Below are 22,417 nucleotides of genomic sequence, written 5' to 3' on the forward strand. Positions count from 1 at the left end.
GTAAAGGTGGTGGTGGTGGTGGTGGTAATGGTGATGGTGGTAGTAATGGTGGTGATGATAGTGGTGGTAATGGTGGTGGTGATGGTGGTAAAGGTGGTGGTGGTGGTGGTGGTAATGGTGATGGTGGTAGTAATGGTGGTGATGATAGTGGTGGTAATGGTGGTGGTGATGGTGGTAAAGGTGGTGGTGGTGGTGGTGGTGGTGGTAATGGTGATGGTGGTAGTAATGGTGGTGATGATATTGGTGGTAATGATGATGGTGATGGTGGTAAAGGTGGTGGTGGTGGTGGTGGTAATGGTGATGGTGGTAGTAATGGTGTTGATGATACTGGTGGTAATGGTGGTGGTGATGGTGGTAAAGGTGGTGGTGGTGGTGATGATGATGGTAATGGTGATGGTGGTAGTAATGGTGGTGATGATAGTGGTGGTAATGGTGGTGGTGATGGTGGTAAAGGTGGTGGTGGTGGTGGTGGTGGTGATGGTGGTAATGGTTATGGTGGTAGTAATGGTGGTGATGATAATGGTGGTGATGGTGGTAAAAGTGGTGGTGGTGGTGGTGATAATTATGCTGGTAATGGTTGTTCTAATGGTGGTGATGATGGTGGTAACTGTGGTAGTCATTGTAGTGGTGATGGTGGTAGTGATGGTGGTAATGGTGGTGGTGGTGGTGGCAGTAACAGTGAAAGAAAAAGTGAGGGAGATAATGGTGGCAATGGTAATAGTGGTGGTGGTAGTAACAGTAAAAGAGAATGTGAGGGAGGTGGTGATGGTGATGGTAGTAGGGGTAATAGTATTAGTGGTGGTGGTAATAGGGGTGATGGTGGCAGTGACAGTGAAGAGGAAGGTGGGGAAAGGAATACTGGCACTGGTGGTGGTGATAATGGCGATGATGGTAAGAGTGAAGGGGAAGGTGAGGGAGGCAATGGTGGAGGTAGTGAAAGTGGTTGTTGTGATGATAGTAGTGCTAATGGTGGTGGTGGTGGTGGTGATGGTATTGGTGGTAATGGTGGTGGTAATGGAGAAGGTAGTGGTGCTAGTGATGGGGAAGGTAAGAGAGAATTATGATTTGAATCTTGAGTGTGTGATATGCTAATGGCTTTGTCCTCAGCCTGTGGCACCATTGGGAGTGGTGGAAACTTCAGGAGGTGGAAACAAATGAAAGGAAGTTATGTCATTGGGGTGGTGCCCGTTAGGAGGATATTAGGACTTCTCTCTTTGCTTCCCAGTTGCCATGAAGTGAGTAACTTTGACCCATCATTGACTCCTTACCATTTGTCACAGGCCAAGCAATGTAACCAAGCAACTTTTATTTACCCTGTGCCACTGTATCTTGGAAGTATGTATCTTGTTTTCTTGTTTTGTTTTTTGTTTTGTTTTGTTTTGTTTTAAAGGTGCTCACAGCTAGAGGTTGCCTTGAGTCTCTGAGGAGACTTTGGACTTGAACTTTTGGAGCAATGATGGAACTGTTGAAACTTTGGGGACTCTTGGAAATGGACTAAATGCATTTTGAATTATTAGATGGGCATGAGCCCTTAAGGGTTGGGGTAGAATGTTATGGTTTGGATCTTAGGAGATGGGGACTTGTGGAAAGAATTTAAATCCCCAGGGTGGCGAAAGGGATATTGGCACTCTGGCCCCTCCTCTCTCTTGGCTTCCCAGATTCCATGAGAGACACAGAACCCCACCACACACTTCCACCATGATGCTCTATCTTGCCACACTCCCAAAGCAACAGGGCCAAGCAGCCATGGACTGAAACTTTTCTGCCTTCTAAGTTTTTTATATCAGGTATTTTGTCATCACATGGAAAGCTGACTAAACAGGAAGGTGATGGTGGTAGTAATGGTGTACTGGTGATTGTTCTGGTGGTAATAGTGTTGGTAATGCTGATGATAATAGAGATAGTGAAGGGGAAGTGAGGAAGGTGATAGTGGTAGAGATGGTAGTGATGACTGAGGCACTGGTGGGAACAGAGAAGGGGAAATTGAGGGTGATGTTGGGGGTGGTGATTCAAGAGGTAGTATGGTGGTATAGTGATGGTGGCGGTGGTGGTGATGGTGGTATTATTGGCAGTGACAATGGTGATAATAGTGATTGTAATAGAGAAGGTGATAATGGTGGTGATCATGGAAGTACTAGGGTAGTAATGGAGGTGGCCATGACAATGAAGGGGAGGTAAGGGAAGTAATGACGGTGTGAGGATTGGTGATGGTGGCGGTGATAGTGGTTTTGGGGTGATGTTGGTAGTGATGGTAATGATGGTGATGATGAAGAAGTAGGTGATAATGGAGGCAATAGTAGTAGAAGTGGTGGTGTCAACGATGGTGGTGGTGATGAATACTATGGCTCATTTTCTCTAAGACCTTGCTTTACAGACCAGATTTCACTAACAAAAGTGCCATCCATGCTCAGGCTAAGGAACCCAGCCTGGCCTAGGGGCTTTGGGCTTATGGTAGAACCAGCCATGGTCACTATTAAGTGTTCCCATTTGAGAGATCAGGAGGAGACTGAGCAGCCTTCAACAAAACGGTGCTGGTTACAGGGTTAATCATTCAGGCTATAATTGCCAATCCTGATCAAGGCCTTTGATTCACACAGCTCCCCCAAAGCAGGACACGTATCACAAGGTGCCTACCCAAGCCTGACCTCCAGGGCAGTGCCTACGGCTCTGATCCTTACTTTGTCCTCCTATAAGATGTGACCATCCCAAGCCCATTTTCTGAGAGCTTGATGCCAACCTGAGTGACTGCTGAATTGTCTCACCATATCCATTTGTCACAGACCTCAAAACTATCCACTCTAATTCAAAGTCATGGCACGCATGATGGGATTTTACACAAAAGTAGATGGCCTAGGTGTTTTGAGAGTTTTCTGTGAGGAAGAACATTTCTGAGTGCATTAAAATCTCACCTTGCCAACTTCTTGGAATCTACCTATCAACTACAAGAGAGAATAGTAGGTCAAATGTCCTGGGAAAAGGACAGACAGCTCCAAGCACTGGACTGAGTAATGGAAAGAGCAGTAAACAAAGGCAGACAAAGATAGATGGGGGCCCAACTCTCATGGAGATGGTGGTCTAGAGCAGGGATCCTGTGGGTCAAATCTGGCCCCCTGCCTGGACTTGCAAATACAGTTTGATTGAAAAACGATCACATCCACTTATTTACAAGTTGGCTGCTTTCCTGCTCCAATAGCAGAGTTGAATAGTAGTGACAAAGGCCATATGGCCCACAAAGCCAAAAATATTTACCTTCTGACCCTTAATAGAAAGAGTTTACCCACCCTGGTCTAGAGGAACAGCTGATCTGCAAATGGTAATAATGGAAGCTCACTGGTGATCGAGAAACAGGCTGAAGAGGGACTTTGGATGATCAGGCCCAGTATGACTATGACACTGGAAATGCTCCCACAGACAAAGGAAGGGGCTGGGGACAACTGGAGTCTCTCCATGGCCACAGCCAGCTGAGCCCATGGCTCTTCTGTCTCTCCTGAATGGCTGAATGGGAGAAGTAAATCTTACAGCATGGCCAATCAGAGGGGAGACCCAGGCCCACGGTCACATAATAAGACCAGCACAGAGCCCTCGGAGAAACTGGGGCTCCTGACTCCCAACACCAGTGTGAACCCTGTGTCATAGAGGGAAATGTCATCAACCCACCTACATCCTTCCTAGCGGAATAACTGTGCCATGAATCATCTTCTGAGGAAAAGGACTGGCCCCAAGGAAAATCTGTGCAGTGAGTCAGGGAGAGTCAGCGGAAAGTGGGGGCCACCTGCATCATGCCAGCCCTTGCCAGGACAACTGTTGGGGGCTCGCCCCAAGGTCTGCAAACAACAGGAAAATCATCAAGACTGAGAGCTTGATGCCAATCTGAGTGACTGCATCAAGTCACTGGACACCTGGCATGAGACCAAAGGGCAGAGTGTTGGGGACAGAGGAGCCACGTGTGGTCCCCATGCTGGGAGGAAACCAAGGTGCTTGGGAGAGGGAAGCACAGGGCTTCAAGGACCACCTCCTGGCTCCCAGCTCCCAAGGACGTAATCCCAGGGAAGGAAGTCCCTGTGTATCGAGGGACTTCAGGTCAGAGCCTGAAGCCTTTGTTTACGGAGCTGGTGGACAGTGGGAGTGAACTCTGAGCAGTCTCTGCACCCACAAATCTGGGTAGGCGTGATTTGTGCTGTTGAGATGTTCCATCAAAATACAGTGATGTCAGAAACGGTGTCTCCCCAAAACCTGTTCCCCCAGCCTAACCATGGGAAAACCATCAGACTGATCCCAGTAGAAGGCCATCCTGTGACATTCCTGATTGGAACTCCTCAAAACCGTCAACGTCCACCAAATGCAATGAATGTCCGAGAAACCATCACAGCCAAAAAGAGCTCCAAGAAACACCATGACTAAATGTGGCACAATATCCTCAACAGGATCCTGAAACAGAAAAAGGACATTGGGTAAAAACCAAGGCAATCTAAATAAATTATTAGCTCTAGTCAATAATCCTGTGTCAGTATTGGTTCCTTTATCATGAACTGTAGCACATTCACCTAAGATGTTGACATCAGGGGCCAAGGGGAGCAGCTGACTGGAGTTCTATAAAACAGCTTCTCCCTTTTCCTGGAAATCTAAAAACTCTTTCAAAAACTGAAAACTATTTAAGAAAAATTCGGAGGAAGGAAACAGAAATTTGCATGCACACGAAATCTCACGCATCCTTCTAATCCCCAGCTGACTTGTTCCTCTTTCCTGTCCGCTGGGTCCTCAGGCATCCACCAGGGGCCCAGTTTGAAGACTGCCATCTTATCCTAACCTGAGCAACTCCCTCAGAGCCCCAGACGGTCCCTTCTCCTTGAGTCCCCACTGTCACAAGACCCTGGTTACAGAGCTCAGAGGAGGCTTCTTGCCCTCTCCAGCTGTTCGTCATGTCCTAGCTCCTGGACCTTAGGAACCTTCCCAGGGACCCACCTGTCACTGCCCACCCCAGCCCTGCTCCAGGATGGTTGTTGTCACCTGCTGCTGCAGCCTCCCCCTCCCACTGCCCACCAGAGGGAAAGGGTCCTCTCTCCCTATCTGCACTCCATCGCCTTCCAGACTCTTCTCTATACACTGCCATCTGGCTTCTCAGCCCACTGCCAGATGTCACTGCTCTCACCAAGGACTTCAGTGACTATACAGCTGGTAAATGCTAGGGACACCTTGAAGACTTCATGGGATTGGACAACACCTTCTTGAACCTCCCTCTTCACTCCTGAGGCCCCACAAGCTCTCAGTTTTCCGGCCTTCCTGATGAGTCCTCCTCGGACACATTCTAAGGCCCTTGCTCCATCTGACCCTTAAGAGCTGTCCTTCCTTGGAGTTCCAGTCCCTGAGGCTTTGAGCCTCAGGCCTGAGAGCCAGCTTAGGTTTGTGTTATCCCTGTGTGCCTACGTAGGGCCTGACACCTTGTAGCCATCCAATTTTTTTATTTTTTACACTTAAATTTAAATTCTATTTTCTGGACTTTCCAACATCCCAGAAGAGTACCATTTTACGTGCATACATACTACCTAGTCTTGTGGTGCTGATTTTCTCTAAGATTCTATAAATGGAATGTTCAGCACTTCTAAACTTCTAATAATATTCTTTAATTTGTGCATGTATCATTAATAATAACTGTCATTTATTGAGAGCTCTGTTCTGTGCAAGATACTTGACCCACACTATTCTCCAATCAAATTCTTGGTAGACTAACAGCACGTGTGATAAGAAAAATGGTTCAATGGTTTAAGGGGTGCAGGAAATCCTGAATTTAACAAAGTTCATGGGAGTTCTTTTCTCCAGGACTGGACATTGAAAACCCCCAAGAAGAGAACTTTTTATGTGCCATTCCAAAATTGAATTCACTGGGGATCAGTGGAGGGCTGATAACTATTTGAAACTGGCTCTTCAGGGGAAAAGGACCCGATTGGGTAGCATTTGCCAATTTCCATGGTGTAAAAGCTTTCAGCAAAGTGATTTAGTTACCAACATGATACCACAGAAAACAGAGTTGGGAGAAGGCCTACATGGACGTGTCCTTTCTCAGTATTCCCACCACGCTCATACAAAACACACACCTAATCTCAAGAACATACTAAAATAATTAGGAAGTGATAAATTCTGAGTGTTTGTGGTCTTTATTTTGAATATGATTTATTTAATGGTAAGTCTATAAGATTTCGTTTTTAAACAATGGCTGTGTTTAACAGTCAGCTCACAAATATTTCTGAACATTTAAGCTGATGCTCAAAAGCCATGGGCAAAGGAGGAGGTTTCCCAGGACTCACTTTCAAAAGGGTGCTCTACTCACGAGGGCAAGTCAACCTCAGAAGCAGCAGCAGCCACATTTTACAGATGAGGCCATCCCAAGTCATTGAGGTTAGGTGCCTTCTAAGGGGCAAAAGTACTCTTTGTCTTCTAATTCACCAAATTCTTTCACTCAAAAAACTACCTCCTAAGCCCCTGCTGTGCCCTCAGCACCATTTTGGTGATTGGGCTCTGCTAGGCAACTTATACCAGCTGGTGTTTGCAGTGACCTGGCTGAGAATAACCAGTAGTGGAGGTTCTTGTTAAAAACCTCAGTGTCACAGTTAGGATCTCTGACCAGCACCTACATACACACATGAATACACACACATGCGTGCACATGAGCACAGACCTGCACACATACTTACTCACATGCAGATGCCTACATGTGCATGCTCCTGTGTGCACACACTCTGTACATGCACACACATGTGTACATATACCCAGCCACCACTGCTCCCCCCCCCAGCTCATATTCTGTTCCTTCCTAGATCAAATCTAGCGTGAATCGCAAGAACACCAAGTATGTGCTCCAAGGAGACTCCGCTGGCAAGGTCTTCCGGGTCGATGCAGAGACAGGGGACGTGTATGCTTTTGAGAGACTGGACCGGGAGAAAGTCCCCGAATACCAGCTCACTGCCCTCATTGTAGACAAGGAAACCAACAAAAACCTGGAACCTCCTTCCAGCTTCACTATCAAAGTTCATGATGTAAATGACAACTGGCCTGTGTTCACGCACCGGTTGTTCAACGCATCTGTGCCTGAGATGTCAGCTGTGGGTACGTGCCCAATCTGTCTCTCTCCCTCCTTCCTCGCTCCTCCCCAGGCTGAGGTTCCTATCATATCAGCCATTTCACTGTCATGATCAGGATGTGGTGGGTTCAGGGCAGGAGTTATAATTGTCACTTAATATGATTTGAAAAAACTGATCCTTAAAGGCTACACTATGACCTGGCCCCAGCCTGAGTTCTGATCAGTCACAGACTGATCCCTGATCCCAGCCGTGGGCTGAGCCCTGGCCATCAGAGACACACATATGTCTCACTACTCTTTGGAACACATACTACCCACTGCCTCTGAACCCCAGGACTGACACACTGAGAGTGTGTGACAGGCTCTGTCACCAAACTAAGAAGAATCATCTCTAGGGGTCATGTAGGAGCAGAGGTGGGGGACAGAGACCTGGACCCAAAGTGTGTCACCAGCCTAAGAAGGTCACTACTCCTTCCTCAGTCCTGTCCGAGTGTCCAGAAGGTGCCAGGAAAGAGCTTTCCTCTCTACCCACTCAGTCCAGGATCCCCAATCAGAGCCCTGGGGGCAGAACTTCCTGTTAAGTGTGAGGTCCCTGAAATTCAAGGGGATGAGAAGTGTCACCACTCCTTTGTGTGCATTCCCAGTCCCTTGTTCTCACTTTTTTTCAGGAGAGGGAGAAGCAGCCGTTGCTCTTCTGGGCTTCTACTCCTGACCCTGATTTCTCCCCTCAAGGCACAAACACCTGTGCTCTTGGCCCCCTCCAGGTTGGCCTGGGTGCGTCCCACCACTGCAGCCCTTTATCCTCAGTCAGGATCCCCCCCCCCTCAGCCCACGGGGACAGAGGAACAACAGAATCACATCTGCCCTCACCCAGGAATGGAGAGAGGGGCCATTGTTGTGAGACAGAAACCCCCGAATTCTCTCTCCACAGGAACCTCGGTCACGCGTGTGACAGCAGTGGATACAGATGACCCCACGGTGTCAGACCATGCCACTATCACATACCAAGTCCTGAAGGGGGAAGAGTATTTTGCCATCGATAATTCTGGTCTGTGTGATTAACCCTCCCAGGCAGGCACCAGCTTGGGGGAGTAGGGGACATGAATGTTCTGGGTACAGATACTGAGGGAAGTCCAGCCTGACGTGTGTCAACAACTACTAAACAGCACTATCCCATGGAATTGATTGATAGCCTGCAGAAAGATAAAGTATAGATGGTTTATGGGAACAGGAAGCAAATAGGTACCCAAGACATGGGCTCAAACCCAGGGGACCTCAGGATCTCGGTACCCAAGCAGTGAGCAAGAAGCAGCAGAGAGTGCTGGTTAACAGTTCTTTGGACAGCTTCAAATAGATCTGACCTGTGTTCCACACTCAGCTACTTCCCTTCTCTAGAGACCTTGGATAAGACTACTAACCTCTGGAAGTCTTACTCCCCTCATCCAGAAAATAGGACTGCTCATCATCACCTATGATAGCCGCAAAGCTGGAGTTAGATAAATCTCGGGAGAGCATAGCCACATAGTGTTTCATGAATTTTTAAAAGAAAAAAGCTTTAGACAAATTTAATTTAACAGAGTTAAATTGAGGGGAAAAAATTCACAAATCAGGCAATCCCAGAATCAAAATAGGATTGGAGAAACTCCAGGTCTGGATAACATTTATGGACAAAGAAAGGAAAGTAATATTCAGAAAACAGAAGTGAGGCCCAGAAAAAGCTAGACTGGTTACAGCTCAAACATTTGAACATCTGGCAGCCTGGGATTGACCGAAGCACATTTAGGTTTCAATTCATTTACATGCTAAGTTAGATTGCATTTCGGTTACATAAGGACCTAAATATGCAAGTACAGAGGAATTCTCAGGTCAAACCTAGTTTGATTTAACAGATAAAAAAAAAAAAAAGAAAAGTAAAGACTGAATCTTGGGAGCAAGAAGGCCAGTTGTTTGGGCTGCTCCAGTGTCTTTCAGAGTAATAACAAATACATAGCAGACACCAGCACTGCCCTATGGTGTACCAAGGCAGACATCATTAATCCATCACAGAACACTTCCACATTGAGCCTGCATGTGGCCTCATGGTATTTCTCAACACAATGCTCCAGCTAGCTAGACCAATATTAGACCATCCTGTTTGGTCATTTTTAATGGAGCAAGGGGTAGGACACAAAACAGTAGCCTGTAGACACGTAGTTCTCAGCCTGGCTGAACAGTGGAATCACCTATAGGTTCTCTATGTACAGCCCAGACATCTGTATTTTCTCAGAGTTCCTCCAGTAACATGACTCTTGGGGCTACTTTTTGCAGGACTCATTTTCACCACAACCAAAAACTTGGACCGAGAGAAGCAGGCCAGGTACGAGATCATGGTAGAGGCCCGAGATGCACAGGGCCTCCATGGAGAATCAGGCACAGCCACCGTGCTAATCACTCTGCAAGACGTCAATGACAACTTCCCCATCTTCACTCAGAGTGAGCCCCTCCCTAGGGCCCTGTGTGTGGGGGGGGGGTGGGGGGCGGGGGTTGGGATACTCAGTGACTTGGGAACTCTGAGGGAGGTGTCCCAAATTCCTCTACCTCTCCCCCAACCCCAGGTGGGCCTAAGACCCAGAGAAGATGTTTGGGTGCAAGATGGGTCCTGCTCCACACTCCCAAGGCTGTCCAGCTGCCCCTGGTGATGGTCTCCTCATAGACCAAAGGGAAATCACAGGCCCTGCTAGATGTGATCACTGTGCGTAGGGTCCCATTAGGACATAGGAGAAATTTCACTCAGATTCCATGGGCTCAGGAGAATCCAGACCCTGAGACTCGGCCCCAGCTAGAAAATCCCCATGAGCCAGTCAGCAGGGATCTACAGCTGGGGTTGAGCCTTACCCCACCTAAAACTGAATCCTGCCCCAAAAAAATATCTTACAAGAGCCTGTCCCGTGTCCTTGGTGGGTCTGGGCAAGAGAGTTGGTTGGCTGTACTCATTGTATCCTTCAGTGCTAATGTAAATCAGAGGCTCAGCCAGCTGCAGAACCAGCCAATTCTGCAGTGACCTTGTTTTGTGTGGCATGAGCTCCCTGAAGGCACAGCTTATCTCTCTTATCAACTAATAGGTCCCTAGCAAAGTGCCTGGCGTGTAGTCAGTGCTCAATAATCATGTGTTGGATGGACAGAGGGATGGACAAATGGATGAATCAACAGATAGAATAGACCCCTTTGCCTTAAGATCCCAAATCTAAGGAGTATTATTATTCTCATCATCATTATTTTATTGTGTCCATTTTCTGGATCAAAATATGGTAGGATGATATGAAAGAGCACTAACCTCATCCATCTCATTAATCCAATGCCTTTTGGGGTATTCTATTTGCATCAGCCAAGTACACCTTTACGGTGCCTGAAGACATCCGTGTGGGCAGCCCTCTGGGCTTTCTGTCTGTTCATGACCCAGACGAGCCTCAGAACAGGATGACCAAGTACAGCATCGTGCAGGGCGAATACAGGGATACCTTCACCATCGAGACGGATCCCACCCGCAACGAGGGCATCATCAAACCCATGAAGGTTTGTGGGTCTGCAGCCACAGCCTCAGATGTAGGGCTTGGGGCTTGCAGTGGCCATAGGATCTACCTTGGGGCTTCTCCTGGGCCAGAGAACATCAAATGACAATGTTCTGGATCAGCTCAGAACTGGCTATGTGCCTGGGAAGACTGGAGCAAGGATTTGGGTGTGTTGCTTATTCAAGGAAAGTGATTCTAGGAAGCCCTGGGAGCAATTTCAGGTGAAAAGAAGGAAGCTGATACTCAGCTCATTCATGAGCAGGTGGGCAAATGGGGCCCCATCCCATGGAGGGCATCTGGGGGACAGTAAGAGCGCATCTCAGAGTTGCAGCAGGGGGTGGGAGTGGGGGTATGTATATACCAAGTGTTGACAGAGCACTGCTCTGACACTCTCTGTTCTTCCCTGTGTGCTGGCCAGTAGAAAGTCATCAGCATGCATGGAAACAATGAGTGCATGAGGACACAGGTGGCCATGGACAGTAGCTGCTAATGTCAGACTAAGTATGGAAGAGGAGGGAGAGGTCCTGTCAGGGGGCTAAAAGTGCCTCCAGAATGGCCATGCAGAGGACCAGGGGTCCTGAGCCTGAGTTCTTCTATGGCCAAGCCCCGCATTGGAGATCAGAGACCCAGGGGGAGACAACCAGCCTCCCGGGTCAACAAAGCTCTCAGCAAGTGGGGAAGAAAGACCCACAAACAAAAAAAGTACAGCCACTGTGTTTATCGCTACACAGCAACAGAAGGCAGAGAGCATCACCAGTTAGGAGGGCTTCTGAGAGGGCCTCTGATTACCTTCTCACAGCTGCTTGAGGGATAACAAGCACAAGGGAAGCCTTTGGAGCAAAGGCTTAAGCCACTAGTCTGTGATCCTCTTAAGAGCAGAGTACTTACTGGGAACAGGGCCAGGGTTGGGGGGTGTGGCCCTGAGACTGCTGAAATGAGGTACAGAGCAGCTGGAAACAGACACTAGACCTGGCCAGTCTTGATGACCCTGGAAATGTCACTGGTCTGGGCTCTAGTGCCAAACAGTTGTCATTTTAGTCCTACCTTGCAGGATGCTTGGCTCAGAGCGGCGTTACCATATTTTTCCCTCACGCAGCCCCTGGACTATGAACTCATCCGGCAGTACGTGTTCACCATCGAGGCCACGGACCCCACCATCAACCTCCGATACCTGAGTGGCATCTCGGGCAGCAACAAAGCCCGCGTCATCATCAACATCACAGATGTGGACGAGCCCCCCGTCTTCCAGCAACACTTCTACCACTTCCAGCTGCGGGAAAACCAGAAGAAACCTCTGATCGGCTCCGTGATGGCTGTAGATCCCGATGAGGCCCGGCGCAGCATTGGGTAAGGGGCAGTGGGCGTGTTGATGATGATGACCATGACAGTCCTAGCACTGATGTTCTTGTGGCTGCTGGTTGAGACCAAGAATCAGAGAGGAAAACTGGCTTCCCCCTGCACTAGTATGGGAAGTGGAAGAATCAGGGCCAGTGGCCCAAGCCTCTCCACCAACACCTCCAGCCTGCTGGGCTTTCACCCTCCCAGGTAACCCCCATGGTCCAAGCCATCCTCCCTCTGTTTGATCTCTCTTTGGCTTTGAAGGGCCTGTCCTTTGGACCACAAGTCCACCTAAGAGACCCAACAGTAAAAGAGCAGCCAATCAGATAACATACCTGAAGCCCCTTCACCAAACATGTTTTGCTAAATTTGTCTCCCAAAAATGACACAAGTAAAGACATGTTTATTTCACACACTGAAACAGTACAAAGGTCTGTAAAGAAAACTGATAACTCCCACATCCAGACAGCTCATGTTAAGTGGCTTGTAGTTAAGCAGAAAAGAGGGGGACGGGAGCCACAGGGAAGATGAACCCTCTCAGAGCACATGCCCAGTGATCCACCTCCTCCAGCCCTGCCCACCTACCTTTCCTTATGATCATACAGATACATAGACAGATTTATACTGACTTTGCTGTTGTTTGTGTTTTTTAAAATTTTATTGGATGGTGTCATGTCCTTTTCATTGGCACTTTCTGTCTTACCTGGTTTTCTGTTCCTATAACTGAATACCACAGACGTGAGTAATTTATGAAGAACGGAGGTTGGTTCACAGTTCTGGAGATTGAGAAGTTCAAGAACGTGGCATCTGGTGGGGACCTTGCTGCATCATAACATGGCAGAGGGCTTTCCTGGCAAGACAGAGCAGGCTTCCAGCCTAGCTCTCTCTTCCTCTTTCTTTAAAGCCACTAATGCCTTCATGGGGACCCCACCTTCCTGACCTCATCCAATCCTAATTACTTCCCAAAAGTCCTATCTCCAAATGCCATTAACATATGAATTTGGGGATCAGGTTTCCAACACATGAACATGTGGGGAATGTGTTCAAACCAAAGTACTTGCTACTCTATCCTAACTAGACGTCTTTCCTCCACCCTCTGGAACAAGCTATGTGATATTTGATAGTAAATATGACTTCAGTCCAATCTTATTTTATTCTACCTGGGTAGCCAGCAATGCCAGCACCATTTTTTAAAAATGTCATTATTTCCCCAGCATGGTGGGACTCTAAGTTCTTGTGTAGACTTGAATCTCTTTCTGGATTCTCTATTGTTCTGTGGTATTCTGTTTTATTGTGGCAGCTTTTGCTAAATTTTAGTATGTGTAAGGCAAGTCTCTCCCCCATTGTTTCTTTTTAGTTTTATACAATTTTTATCCATTCTGAAATGTTCATCCTTCCATATGAATTTTAAAATCCTTTAGCTAGTTTTTAAAAACATTTGAATTCCAATAAGACTTATGTTTATGAATCAGTTTTGGAAGAGCTAATGTTTCTGTGGTATTAGGCCTTCTTATCAAGGATAAAACAAGTCTCCGCATTTTGGTTACATCTCACAAATTTGGGGACGACTTCTTCTTTGCCATTCTATTCCATAGTCAATAATTACATTTTTTGTTACTCCTTTGATCCATAGGTTTGTTTAAGACATTGACTTGGATTGTTTTTCTTTTTATTTACAAGTGGTAGGGTGGTTTTGTTTTGTTTTGTTGTTGGTGTTTTTTTTTTTTTGACTTGTTTTAGTTTGTTTTGTGATGTAATTGTTTTAGTCAGCTTCAAGTCCCTGTGACCAAAAGACCTAACAAGAACAACTTAGAGGAGGAAAAGTTTATTTTGGCTCACTGTTTCAGAGGCTCAGTTCATGATCAGCTGACTCCATAGCTCTGGGCCTGAAGTGAGACGTGACATCATGGCAGAAGGGTTTGGAGGGGAAAAACAGCTCAGGACATGAGAACCAGGAAGCAGAAGAGAGGGGGACGGGAGCCACAGGGAAGATGAACCCTTCCAGAGCATGTCCCCAGTGATCCAGCTCCTCCAGCCCTGGCCACCTGCCTACAGTTACCACCCAATCAGTCCATTCAAACTAGGGTGAACTGATTAGGTTACAAGTCCCATCATCTACTCATTTCTCCTCTGAATATTCCTGTGTTAACAGAAGCTTTGGGGGGACCCTCATAACCAAACCATAACAACAGTGATAACAATGGTACTTGTGCCTATTTTCTCTAAAACATCAAAGCTTTTGCTTTGTGCCTTTTAATTTTTCTATTCAGCTTACTAAGATTTACGACTATTTTACCTTCATTATGGCTTGTAACTTCTGTGCTAAGAAATCACCCAATTTGTTCTACTTGAATATTTGGCCTTTGGTTCCATGCTGCCTAATGGTGAGTTTGTTGGTTTGGTTTGTTTTCGTGGTGTTTCTATTGGCCTGATGTAAATTTTCCATCCTTTACTTTTAACTTTTCTAGGTCATTTGACATTAAGTTGTCTCTTGAAAGGAGAATGCACGTGGCTTTGCTCTTTCATCTAAACTGACACACTTTGTGTTCAACCTATTTACGTTTTTTACCATAAGTGATATGTTTGATCTTAATTCTTTTAGTTCTTGTTTAACACTTCCCATTTCTCAAATGTAATGGTGTTGTTTCTTGTCCTTCATCCTTGCTATAAACCTATTTATCTCCCCCTCCTAGATATTTGGGTGGAATATATCCATTTTTTACTTCTACCTATCAGATTTACCTCTATGTATAAAATTTTAAATGTTTTCCTGGATTTATATTTTCTAGTTAAAACACTACACACACACACACACACACACACACACACACACACACACACACCCCATTGCATTCCTATGTATGATTAAGAAATCAACAGCTTTATTTTAATTCCTCCTAAGCCAGGTTTTTACTTCCTATTGAGACATTTCTTAGAGTAAGTTTTCAAAAACAAATTTCAGGACCCATTATTGTGGGTGATATACTTCCTAAGTTCTTGCATATTTACAGAAAAACTTATGTTTTTTTTCCTTCTTATTTTAATATCACCTGGGTGTGCTTATATAATCCTCAGATAATAAACACTTTCCTTCAAAAAGACTATCAATGTTTTCTCCCACTTAATTTTATGGGGGCATCTGGGGTGAGTCTTATTTCTCTTTATTAATAAGGAATTCATTTTTTTTCCTGAGAGTCTGTCCTCTTTTTCTAAGTTTCTTCACACAACCTTGAAATTCAAAAGTCCCATCAAGATATGCCTAATTAAACACGCCTGATATCAACGGCATCTATGAATCTATGGTCTCCAGTTTTTCTTCAGATCAGGAAAGTTTTCTTTTATTATATTTTTGTTATTTCTTCTGTTCTGTTTGTTCTGGGATCTTTCTCAGTCATAGCAACTATTTTTATTCATATGATATGTATATTGACATATATACATACATGTACACTCACATACACACATATTCATATCTTTCTAACTTCCTGATTTCTGGGAGAACTTTTCCATTTTTTATTTCACAAATTTTATCTTATTTGCTACTTCTTATCTCTTTCAGCTCCTTTTCTATTTTTTCCTGACTCTTTCCCTCCTATCTTTTCATTGATCATACACACATCTGTGATCTGGTTGATTAGAGTGTCACCTGCTCAGCTCTAGAGGGCTACTGATAGTCTCAGGTACCCCAGCACTCTTCAGATCAGACATGGTCTCACTCTCCTGAATCCCTCTATGTTGTATGCTCACTGTTCTGGGTGGTAGAAAACAACCAGAACTCTGAGATACAAGGATGGAGAAGGATGTGGGGATAGCTTCTGAAGGGCCTCGTCTGTCATGCTGAGGAATTTGGACACAACAAAAAAATAATGGAGGACTGTGACTCAGTGGTAGCACACTTGCCTGGCTTATGTGAGGCACTGGGTTCAATTCTCAGTGCCACGTATAAATAAATAAAATAAGGGTCTATCAACAACTAAAAATATATTTTAAAAAATAATGGAAAGCCATGAAACTCTTTCCCCTGGACAGATACGCCATCCGCAGGACCAGTGACAAAGGCCAATTCTTCCGCATAACCAAACAGGGGCACATTTTCAATGAGAAAGAAGTAGACAGAGAAACCTACCCCTGGTATAACCTGACTGTGGAGGCCAAAGAACTGGATTCTAGTGGTGAGTGTCCCCATCTCCAGAGGTTTCCCCCAGCCCCAGGCTCTTCTCTTTTTCCCTTGTTCTTTCAAAGCTGGTATCATCTGTCATTTGGGGTCTGTAGAGGTATTACAAGCTCCTTGCAAAGCATCCCTGGCTGGGATGCTATCAAGCTTCCATGGCTGAGTGTGGTCCTCGGGCCAGCTGTATCGATGTCACCTGAGACCTTGCTGGCAGTATAGAATCTCAGGCCTCACCCCAGACTGAATCAGAATCTCATGTGTACAACAGAGTTTGAGAAGCACTGTTATAAAAACAGGCTAAGTAGATGTCTCAGTGATGAGCATCACCTGCTAAACATAGAGTTTCTCGGACTCCCCTCTCGATGTTCTGGTGCAGTGATCAGAGACGGGGCCAAGGGTGAGCATGTAACAAGAACCACGTGGTGATTCTTATCATCAAGGACATTCGGTAAACTCTTTTTTTTGTAGGGGAGGGAAACAGTATTAGCACCAGTTAATGGGTTTAATTCAAAACCTGAAGCAGTTTTCAATTCAAGATTGTTAGATTCTCCAAAAACTGTATGACTTCTGACAAATGGAGGTTCAGCATGACCTATATGAGAAAATCACAACCACCCTCAAGGGGAAGGATAGATATTCCCACTAAACCCAGGTCCCACTGGTCCCAATAATATAATAATAATATTATATTATTCAAATAATAATTCACCCCCAGAGAGGGGGTGAATTATTATTTGAATAATAACAATTACTTATTAAATTACAGGATTTTAATGAATTATGTTTCTTACTCTATTTTAATGAATTATGCTACTTACTCTAATTATTAATTTTGTTGTTAAACTTTTTTTAGAGGCACTTAGGCTGCTTACCTTTTTGATTTTTTTATAAGTAATACTTCAGCGAACTTCTGTAAGGGTCCGGCGAAGCGTCGGAGAAAGAGACCACACGAGACTAGCTCCATGCAATGGCAAGGGGGATTTATTGGGGATCCGTTCCAGCGTGCTGGGGCTCCATGCTCACTCAAGAAGGGAGAGCAGCCCAGAGCCCAGAGCAGAGGTCAAGCAGAGCTTAAGTACACTTTTTGGAGAGGACGGTGGGCTTTGCATACATCAGAACAAATCATCATGAGGCGCGGGGAAATTGAACAACAATTCTGATACATGATTAGTCCATTCATTGGAGGGAACAGTTTGGGCAGGGGTGATTGGTCACTTCCAAGTGGGGCACACATTCAAACTAATTGGTCCTGGGGCCTATATGCGTTCGTGCCATGTTACCTGGAGCCCTTAGCTATTAAACAACCAGGGAATCAATGGAGATATTTACTGAGCAGCTCCCGCATTGTCCTAACAACTTACAGGTTCCGGGGATAGCAGAGGAATTGTAACAATAGGCTTTTACCTTTTAGCCCAGGCCTTGTAATCTAGAAGCTTTACAATGCCCTAGTCTTTTACACTTTAACTCAGACTTTTGCAGCTTAGAATCAGCTTAGAAATTTTACCTTTACACTTCCTCTTGTGCAAAGAGTTACCGGCCACCTCCTCCACACTTCTTCCATCCAGAATGCTACCCCTGGCCTCTCCTCTAGAGGCCTACGGAGCCCTCTTCCTGAAAAAGAGTGGCTTCCCCTCTTTTTCCATCCCCCAGGGGTTGGCATGAGCTGAGCCCACTTTGGTGACCAATCCTCTCCCCTACAGGGGTCCCCACAGGTAAAGAATCCATTGTGCAGGTCCACATTGAAGTTTTAGATGAGAATGACAACGCTCCGATGTTCGCCCAGCCCTACGAGCCCAAAGTGTGTGAGAATGTGGCTGCGGGCAAGGTGAGTCTGGGTTGGGCGGAGGGTGAGGCAGTGCCCCCTGGAGGCAGGCTGAGGGGCAGACAGCCAGCTGCAGTTCCAGTGAGTTTCCTGCACTCTGTAGCAACAGCTCTGAAGGAAAGTAATACCATCCCCATTTTCCAAATGAGAAACTGAGCCTCAGACAATGTCTGAAGTGTAGATGAAGAGCCAGGGTCAGGGGTCAAAGACAGTGGAGGAAAGAGTGGCTTTGTGGAGACCATGTAGGTCAGGGTTGCAGGTGAGAGGCAGCCATGCTCAGGTCTAAACCCAAAGTCTCCATGCCTGAACCCCAGGCCACTCCAAAACCACACTGACCATCCCCCATCTCCCATACTCCAGCTGGTTGTGCAGATCTCTGCAATAGACAAGGACATAACTCCACGGAACGTCAAGTTCAAATACGCCCTGAGTACTGAGGACAGCAACTTCACCCTCACGGATAATCATGGTGAGCAACACAGCAATCAGCAGGCTTGTGACAGGGTCCGGAATGGGGTTACTTGAGTTCTTGAGGCACCAGAGTCGAGGACTAAGCCAGAAAATGGGGGCAGTCCCCCACAGGGATTTTTATGTTACAGGACATTTTGTACAATTTCCACTATATAAATCATACAGTGGTCAGAGCCGCCTTGACCAAACTGCCTCATCCACATAGTTTGCCATTCCCCTCCAAGATGCTCTGGTCAATAGGAGTACAGAATAGAGCTAGGTCCATTCACGAATGAGTCAAATCATCCCTCTCCACACCGGGGGGGTCTCTGTGCCTCAGAAAGATTTCAAATCGCTCTACCACATGGAGCTTTGAGATCTCTCCCAAATAGTCAAAACTGTGAAGCTTTCAATCCCAAGAATATCATGAATTTTGTTTTAATTCAGCTACAATGACTACTTACCATCAGGTGGCCCCTAAACAGGATCTGGTCCACCAATCACAGCACAGCACAGCACATCTGACCCACCAATCAAAACCCAGAGGTCAGCCACTACGAGGTCAGTAGTGGCTGATCAGAGCTTCTGATGGATGTGCACTTACTGCAACGATGATGCTGAGTTGACTTAATTCTAGTCAAAAGTGCAAAGGTTTTCATGACCTTATCTGCAACTTCCTCAGAAAAAAAAAATAGAGGAAATCCTCCTAAGGTTTAAATAAAGCAATCCTTCACCCAGGATCTTCAGGGGAGGTGACCTCTGCCATTCCTTATTGAGAAGCCTGTGAGGACCCCTATATTGAAACAGCCCACTGACATCCCCTGTCAGTGAGGAGCAGACTCAGAGATCAGCCACAGACCTGTCTTAAGAAGCCTCCTGTGGGATGAGAAGGGGATTATGTGTTGACAATTAATGACAGACCATTCAACACTTGGCTCTCTTTCATAAGAAGTAACGTGGCAAAAATACCATTCCTAATGTCTACCTCAAATGCACCTGGGTAGGACCTGCCATGGGGTAGAAGTTTAAATTCCACCCTAAAGACACATGCACCCAGAAGGTAAGATCCTATGGATCTCAGGTTCAATTACACATGAATGTCCTAAATGTCAATATCCCTCATTTCTCCTACAAAGTGCCAATGGCATATCATTTATTTTTGATTTAGACTTAAGACTTCAATGTAATTATGAATAATGAAATGTAATTGCCTTGCATTTGAAAAGCCTTGACTTTCAACTGGTTTCCTGAGCATGTCCACCTTGTTTGATTTAGTAAACCCTCTGACCATTGGCATCACACTTGCCAGGAACGAGAGAGAGAGAGAGAGAGAGAGAGAGAGAGAGAGAGAGAGAGAGAGAGAGAGAATGTGTGTGTGTGTGTGTGTCTGTGTGTGTGTGTCTGTGTGTGTGTGTGTGTGTGTGTGTGTGTGTGTGTAAGCTCCATGGGAGATTCTTATGTACAGGAAACCAGTGGAGCTAGGAGGGGAAGCCAATATTTAGACAAAGCATATTCCTAGTTGTAAACTGGCCAGAGAACCCTCAATGGCAAATGCAATCATCCTCTCTCACTGCTGGGGATCAGGATATCATTTTTGCTATTGTAAATCTCCTCTATAACAAAGGATTCGCTAAGATGGCAGACACAGGTCTAGGAGTTAGCCCAATGCTAAAAGACTTTTTAAAACTTTACTTTTTCTGATTGCTGTGGAAGCCTGAAGCAACACAGTAATTAGTTAAGCCAAAGAGAAAGTCCCCTGCTCTTGGAAAGGGTTTTGGAGATAAAGAAGGGGACTGGCACATCAGTTGCCCACAGGATTTTAAATTCCAGATGAACCACTCTTCTCAGCTGGGACCATGCAACTGCCCAAAATATCCCCTCTAGGAAGGAACAGGCCTGAGCTCCAATGGCTGGAAATGAGACAGGGAGACACTGGGCAGAGGAGCAGCCCAGGCAGCAGGGGGCTAGTGCAGTTGAGGAGGGCTCCCTTGTTCCATCATGCAAGGGGGTGGACTCTCCTAGAAACAGCCTCATTCTATCACCTTGGTGTTTCCAGATAACACAGCCAATGTCACAGTCAAGTATGGGCAGTTTGACCGGGAACGTGCCAAGATGCATTACCTGCCCATACTTATCTCGGACAATGGGAACCCGAGCCTGACCAGCACCAACATGCTGTCCATAGCCGTGTGCAAGTGCAACGAGTGGGGAGAGTTCACCTTCTGTGAGGAGGCGGCCGCCCAGATGGGCGTCAGCATCCAGGCGTTGGTAGCCATCTTCCTCTGCATCCTTACCATCACAGGTCAGTGCCCAGGGCGTGGGGAGGAAACTCTGAGGGGGCTTCACAGAAGCCAGGGATCCGGGCTCAGTCCTGCATCCAGCCCACAAGGAAGCCTGGGCCAGTGCACCACCCTGGGCCTCAAGTTTCCATGTGCAGAATACTGGGATGCTGAGTTCCACCCACCTGGGTACTAAGGTGGGAGGACAGCACAAGGAAGAGGGGAGGGTGGGGCAGGGCGCAAGACCCCGCCCCACTCTTCAAGCCAACTCCTTTTCAAAGTAGCTTGGACCTGGATGTAGCTCAGTGATAGGGCACTTGCCTAGCATGTGTGAGGCCCCAGGTTCAATCCCCGGCACCAAAAAATAAATAAAAATGAAAATCTCTATTTACACATTCACTCATTCAAAATATACATTTGGGGCACTTATTGTGTGCCAAGCACTGTTCTTGGAATTTATTTACATAAAACCTATTTTAATTTAAAAAAAATTTAAAAGTTCTAAAATGCAACATTTGAAAACCTCCAGATTGTCACTGGAGATTTTCTTTGCTTTTATAGAATTTCTCCTCGAACTTTGATATTTATCTATTTTTTTGTTTTTGGTCATAGTTTTTTGGTTTTTGCTTTTGTTTTTGTTTTTTGTTTTCTGGTTTTGTTTTTTTTGTTTTGTTTTGGTTTTTGTTTTTTTGGTTTGGGTCTCATACGTTTTAGGAGTTTGCCTTAGTTTGGGTTCCCCAGAAGCAGGAAGCAAACCCTGGGCCAAGGATTTGGGTGCAAGTAGTTTATTTGGAGACCTCATAAACAGGAGGGGGATTGGAGTAGAAAGGAAGACAGCCATAAAGGACCAGTTGTCACAGAAATTACCCACGGCCATAAGCTTTGTCCCACTGAAGGAATAGAAAGCAGCATGGAGTTCACTTAGCATCCTTCCACAGGAGATGGGGAAAGTGATGCCAGTCACTGAGGGCTCCTCCCAAGGGGATAAATTCTCCTATACTTCCCCTGCCATCAGATGAGCCCAGGGTCAGTCCTACAAGAAGCCAGTGGGGGATCAGGTCAGCTTCGCACCACAGTGACAAGGACTAGGATGCTGTGGGGCAACATGGTACATGCTTCAGGCCTTTCCTGATAGTGTCTCCCCTGGGTGTGCCCCACCCCTGGCTTCCATGGTACAGAGTCGAGACCCAGATTCTCCCTCAAATAATGCTTAATAATAAGAACAAAATGGCATTGCCACCACCTATAAAATTGCATTCAGCTTCATAACCACCCTCCCCAAATATAAGCAGAGCAGGAAAAAAAAAATCATCATTTCCATTTTACAGACAAGAAAACTGAGACTCCGGGAGATGTCTCCCAGGGCATCCAACTTCCCTTATGTATAGAAGAGCTTGTGAAGTAACTCAAGGGGAGCAGGACAGAGCCCAGGGTGATGACCTGAGCCTAATTTTAGGAACTCCCTGTACCACATGGTCCACCCCTTCTCAGGGATCTTAGACACTGATAAGGCCACACCCCTCAGAGTTTCCACCAGGGTGGAGATCCACAGGACTCTAGGTGGGTCGCTCAGCCTCCATGAGATCAGTTTTCTTGACTATAAAATAGAAATAGCTATAAAACAGAAAAACTATAAAATAGAAATAGTGAGATAGGAAATGAGGATGCAGGTAAAAAGGACTGAGACTGGCAGGAGAATGAACTTGAGGAAGCCCTACTCTGTTCACACACTCC

The 22,417-nt window shown here is 46.0% G+C and overlaps 1 protein-coding gene across 2 annotated transcripts in view; it reads left to right on the plus strand.

The window, feature by feature from the left end:
• Positions 1–22,417, plus strand: part of CDH5 (cadherin 5) — a 35,976-nt gene that overhangs the window by 11,227 nt on the left and 2,332 nt on the right. For both annotated transcript variants that reach the window (XM_081273110.1, XM_081273111.1), the window contains exons 3-11: positions 6,813–7,101; positions 8,007–8,123; positions 9,383–9,547; positions 10,440–10,627; positions 11,720–11,970; positions 15,991–16,133; positions 17,833–17,957; positions 18,315–18,423; positions 20,461–20,706. In XM_081273110.1, coding sequence (XP_081129236.1) covers positions 6,813–7,101; positions 8,007–8,123; positions 9,383–9,547; positions 10,440–10,627; positions 11,720–11,970; positions 15,991–16,133; positions 17,833–17,957; positions 18,315–18,423; positions 20,461–20,706 — 1,633 coding nt within the window. The remainder of the gene's footprint in view (positions 1–6,812; positions 7,102–8,006; positions 8,124–9,382; positions 9,548–10,439; positions 10,628–11,719; positions 11,971–15,990; positions 16,134–17,832; positions 17,958–18,314; positions 18,424–20,460; positions 20,707–22,417) is intronic.

This window comes from Spermophilus citellus (genome assembly GCF_964194105.1).
Source record: "Spermophilus citellus genome assembly, chromosome: 18".
NCBI classification, from domain to species: Eukaryota; Metazoa; Chordata; class Mammalia; order Rodentia; family Sciuridae; genus Spermophilus; species Spermophilus citellus.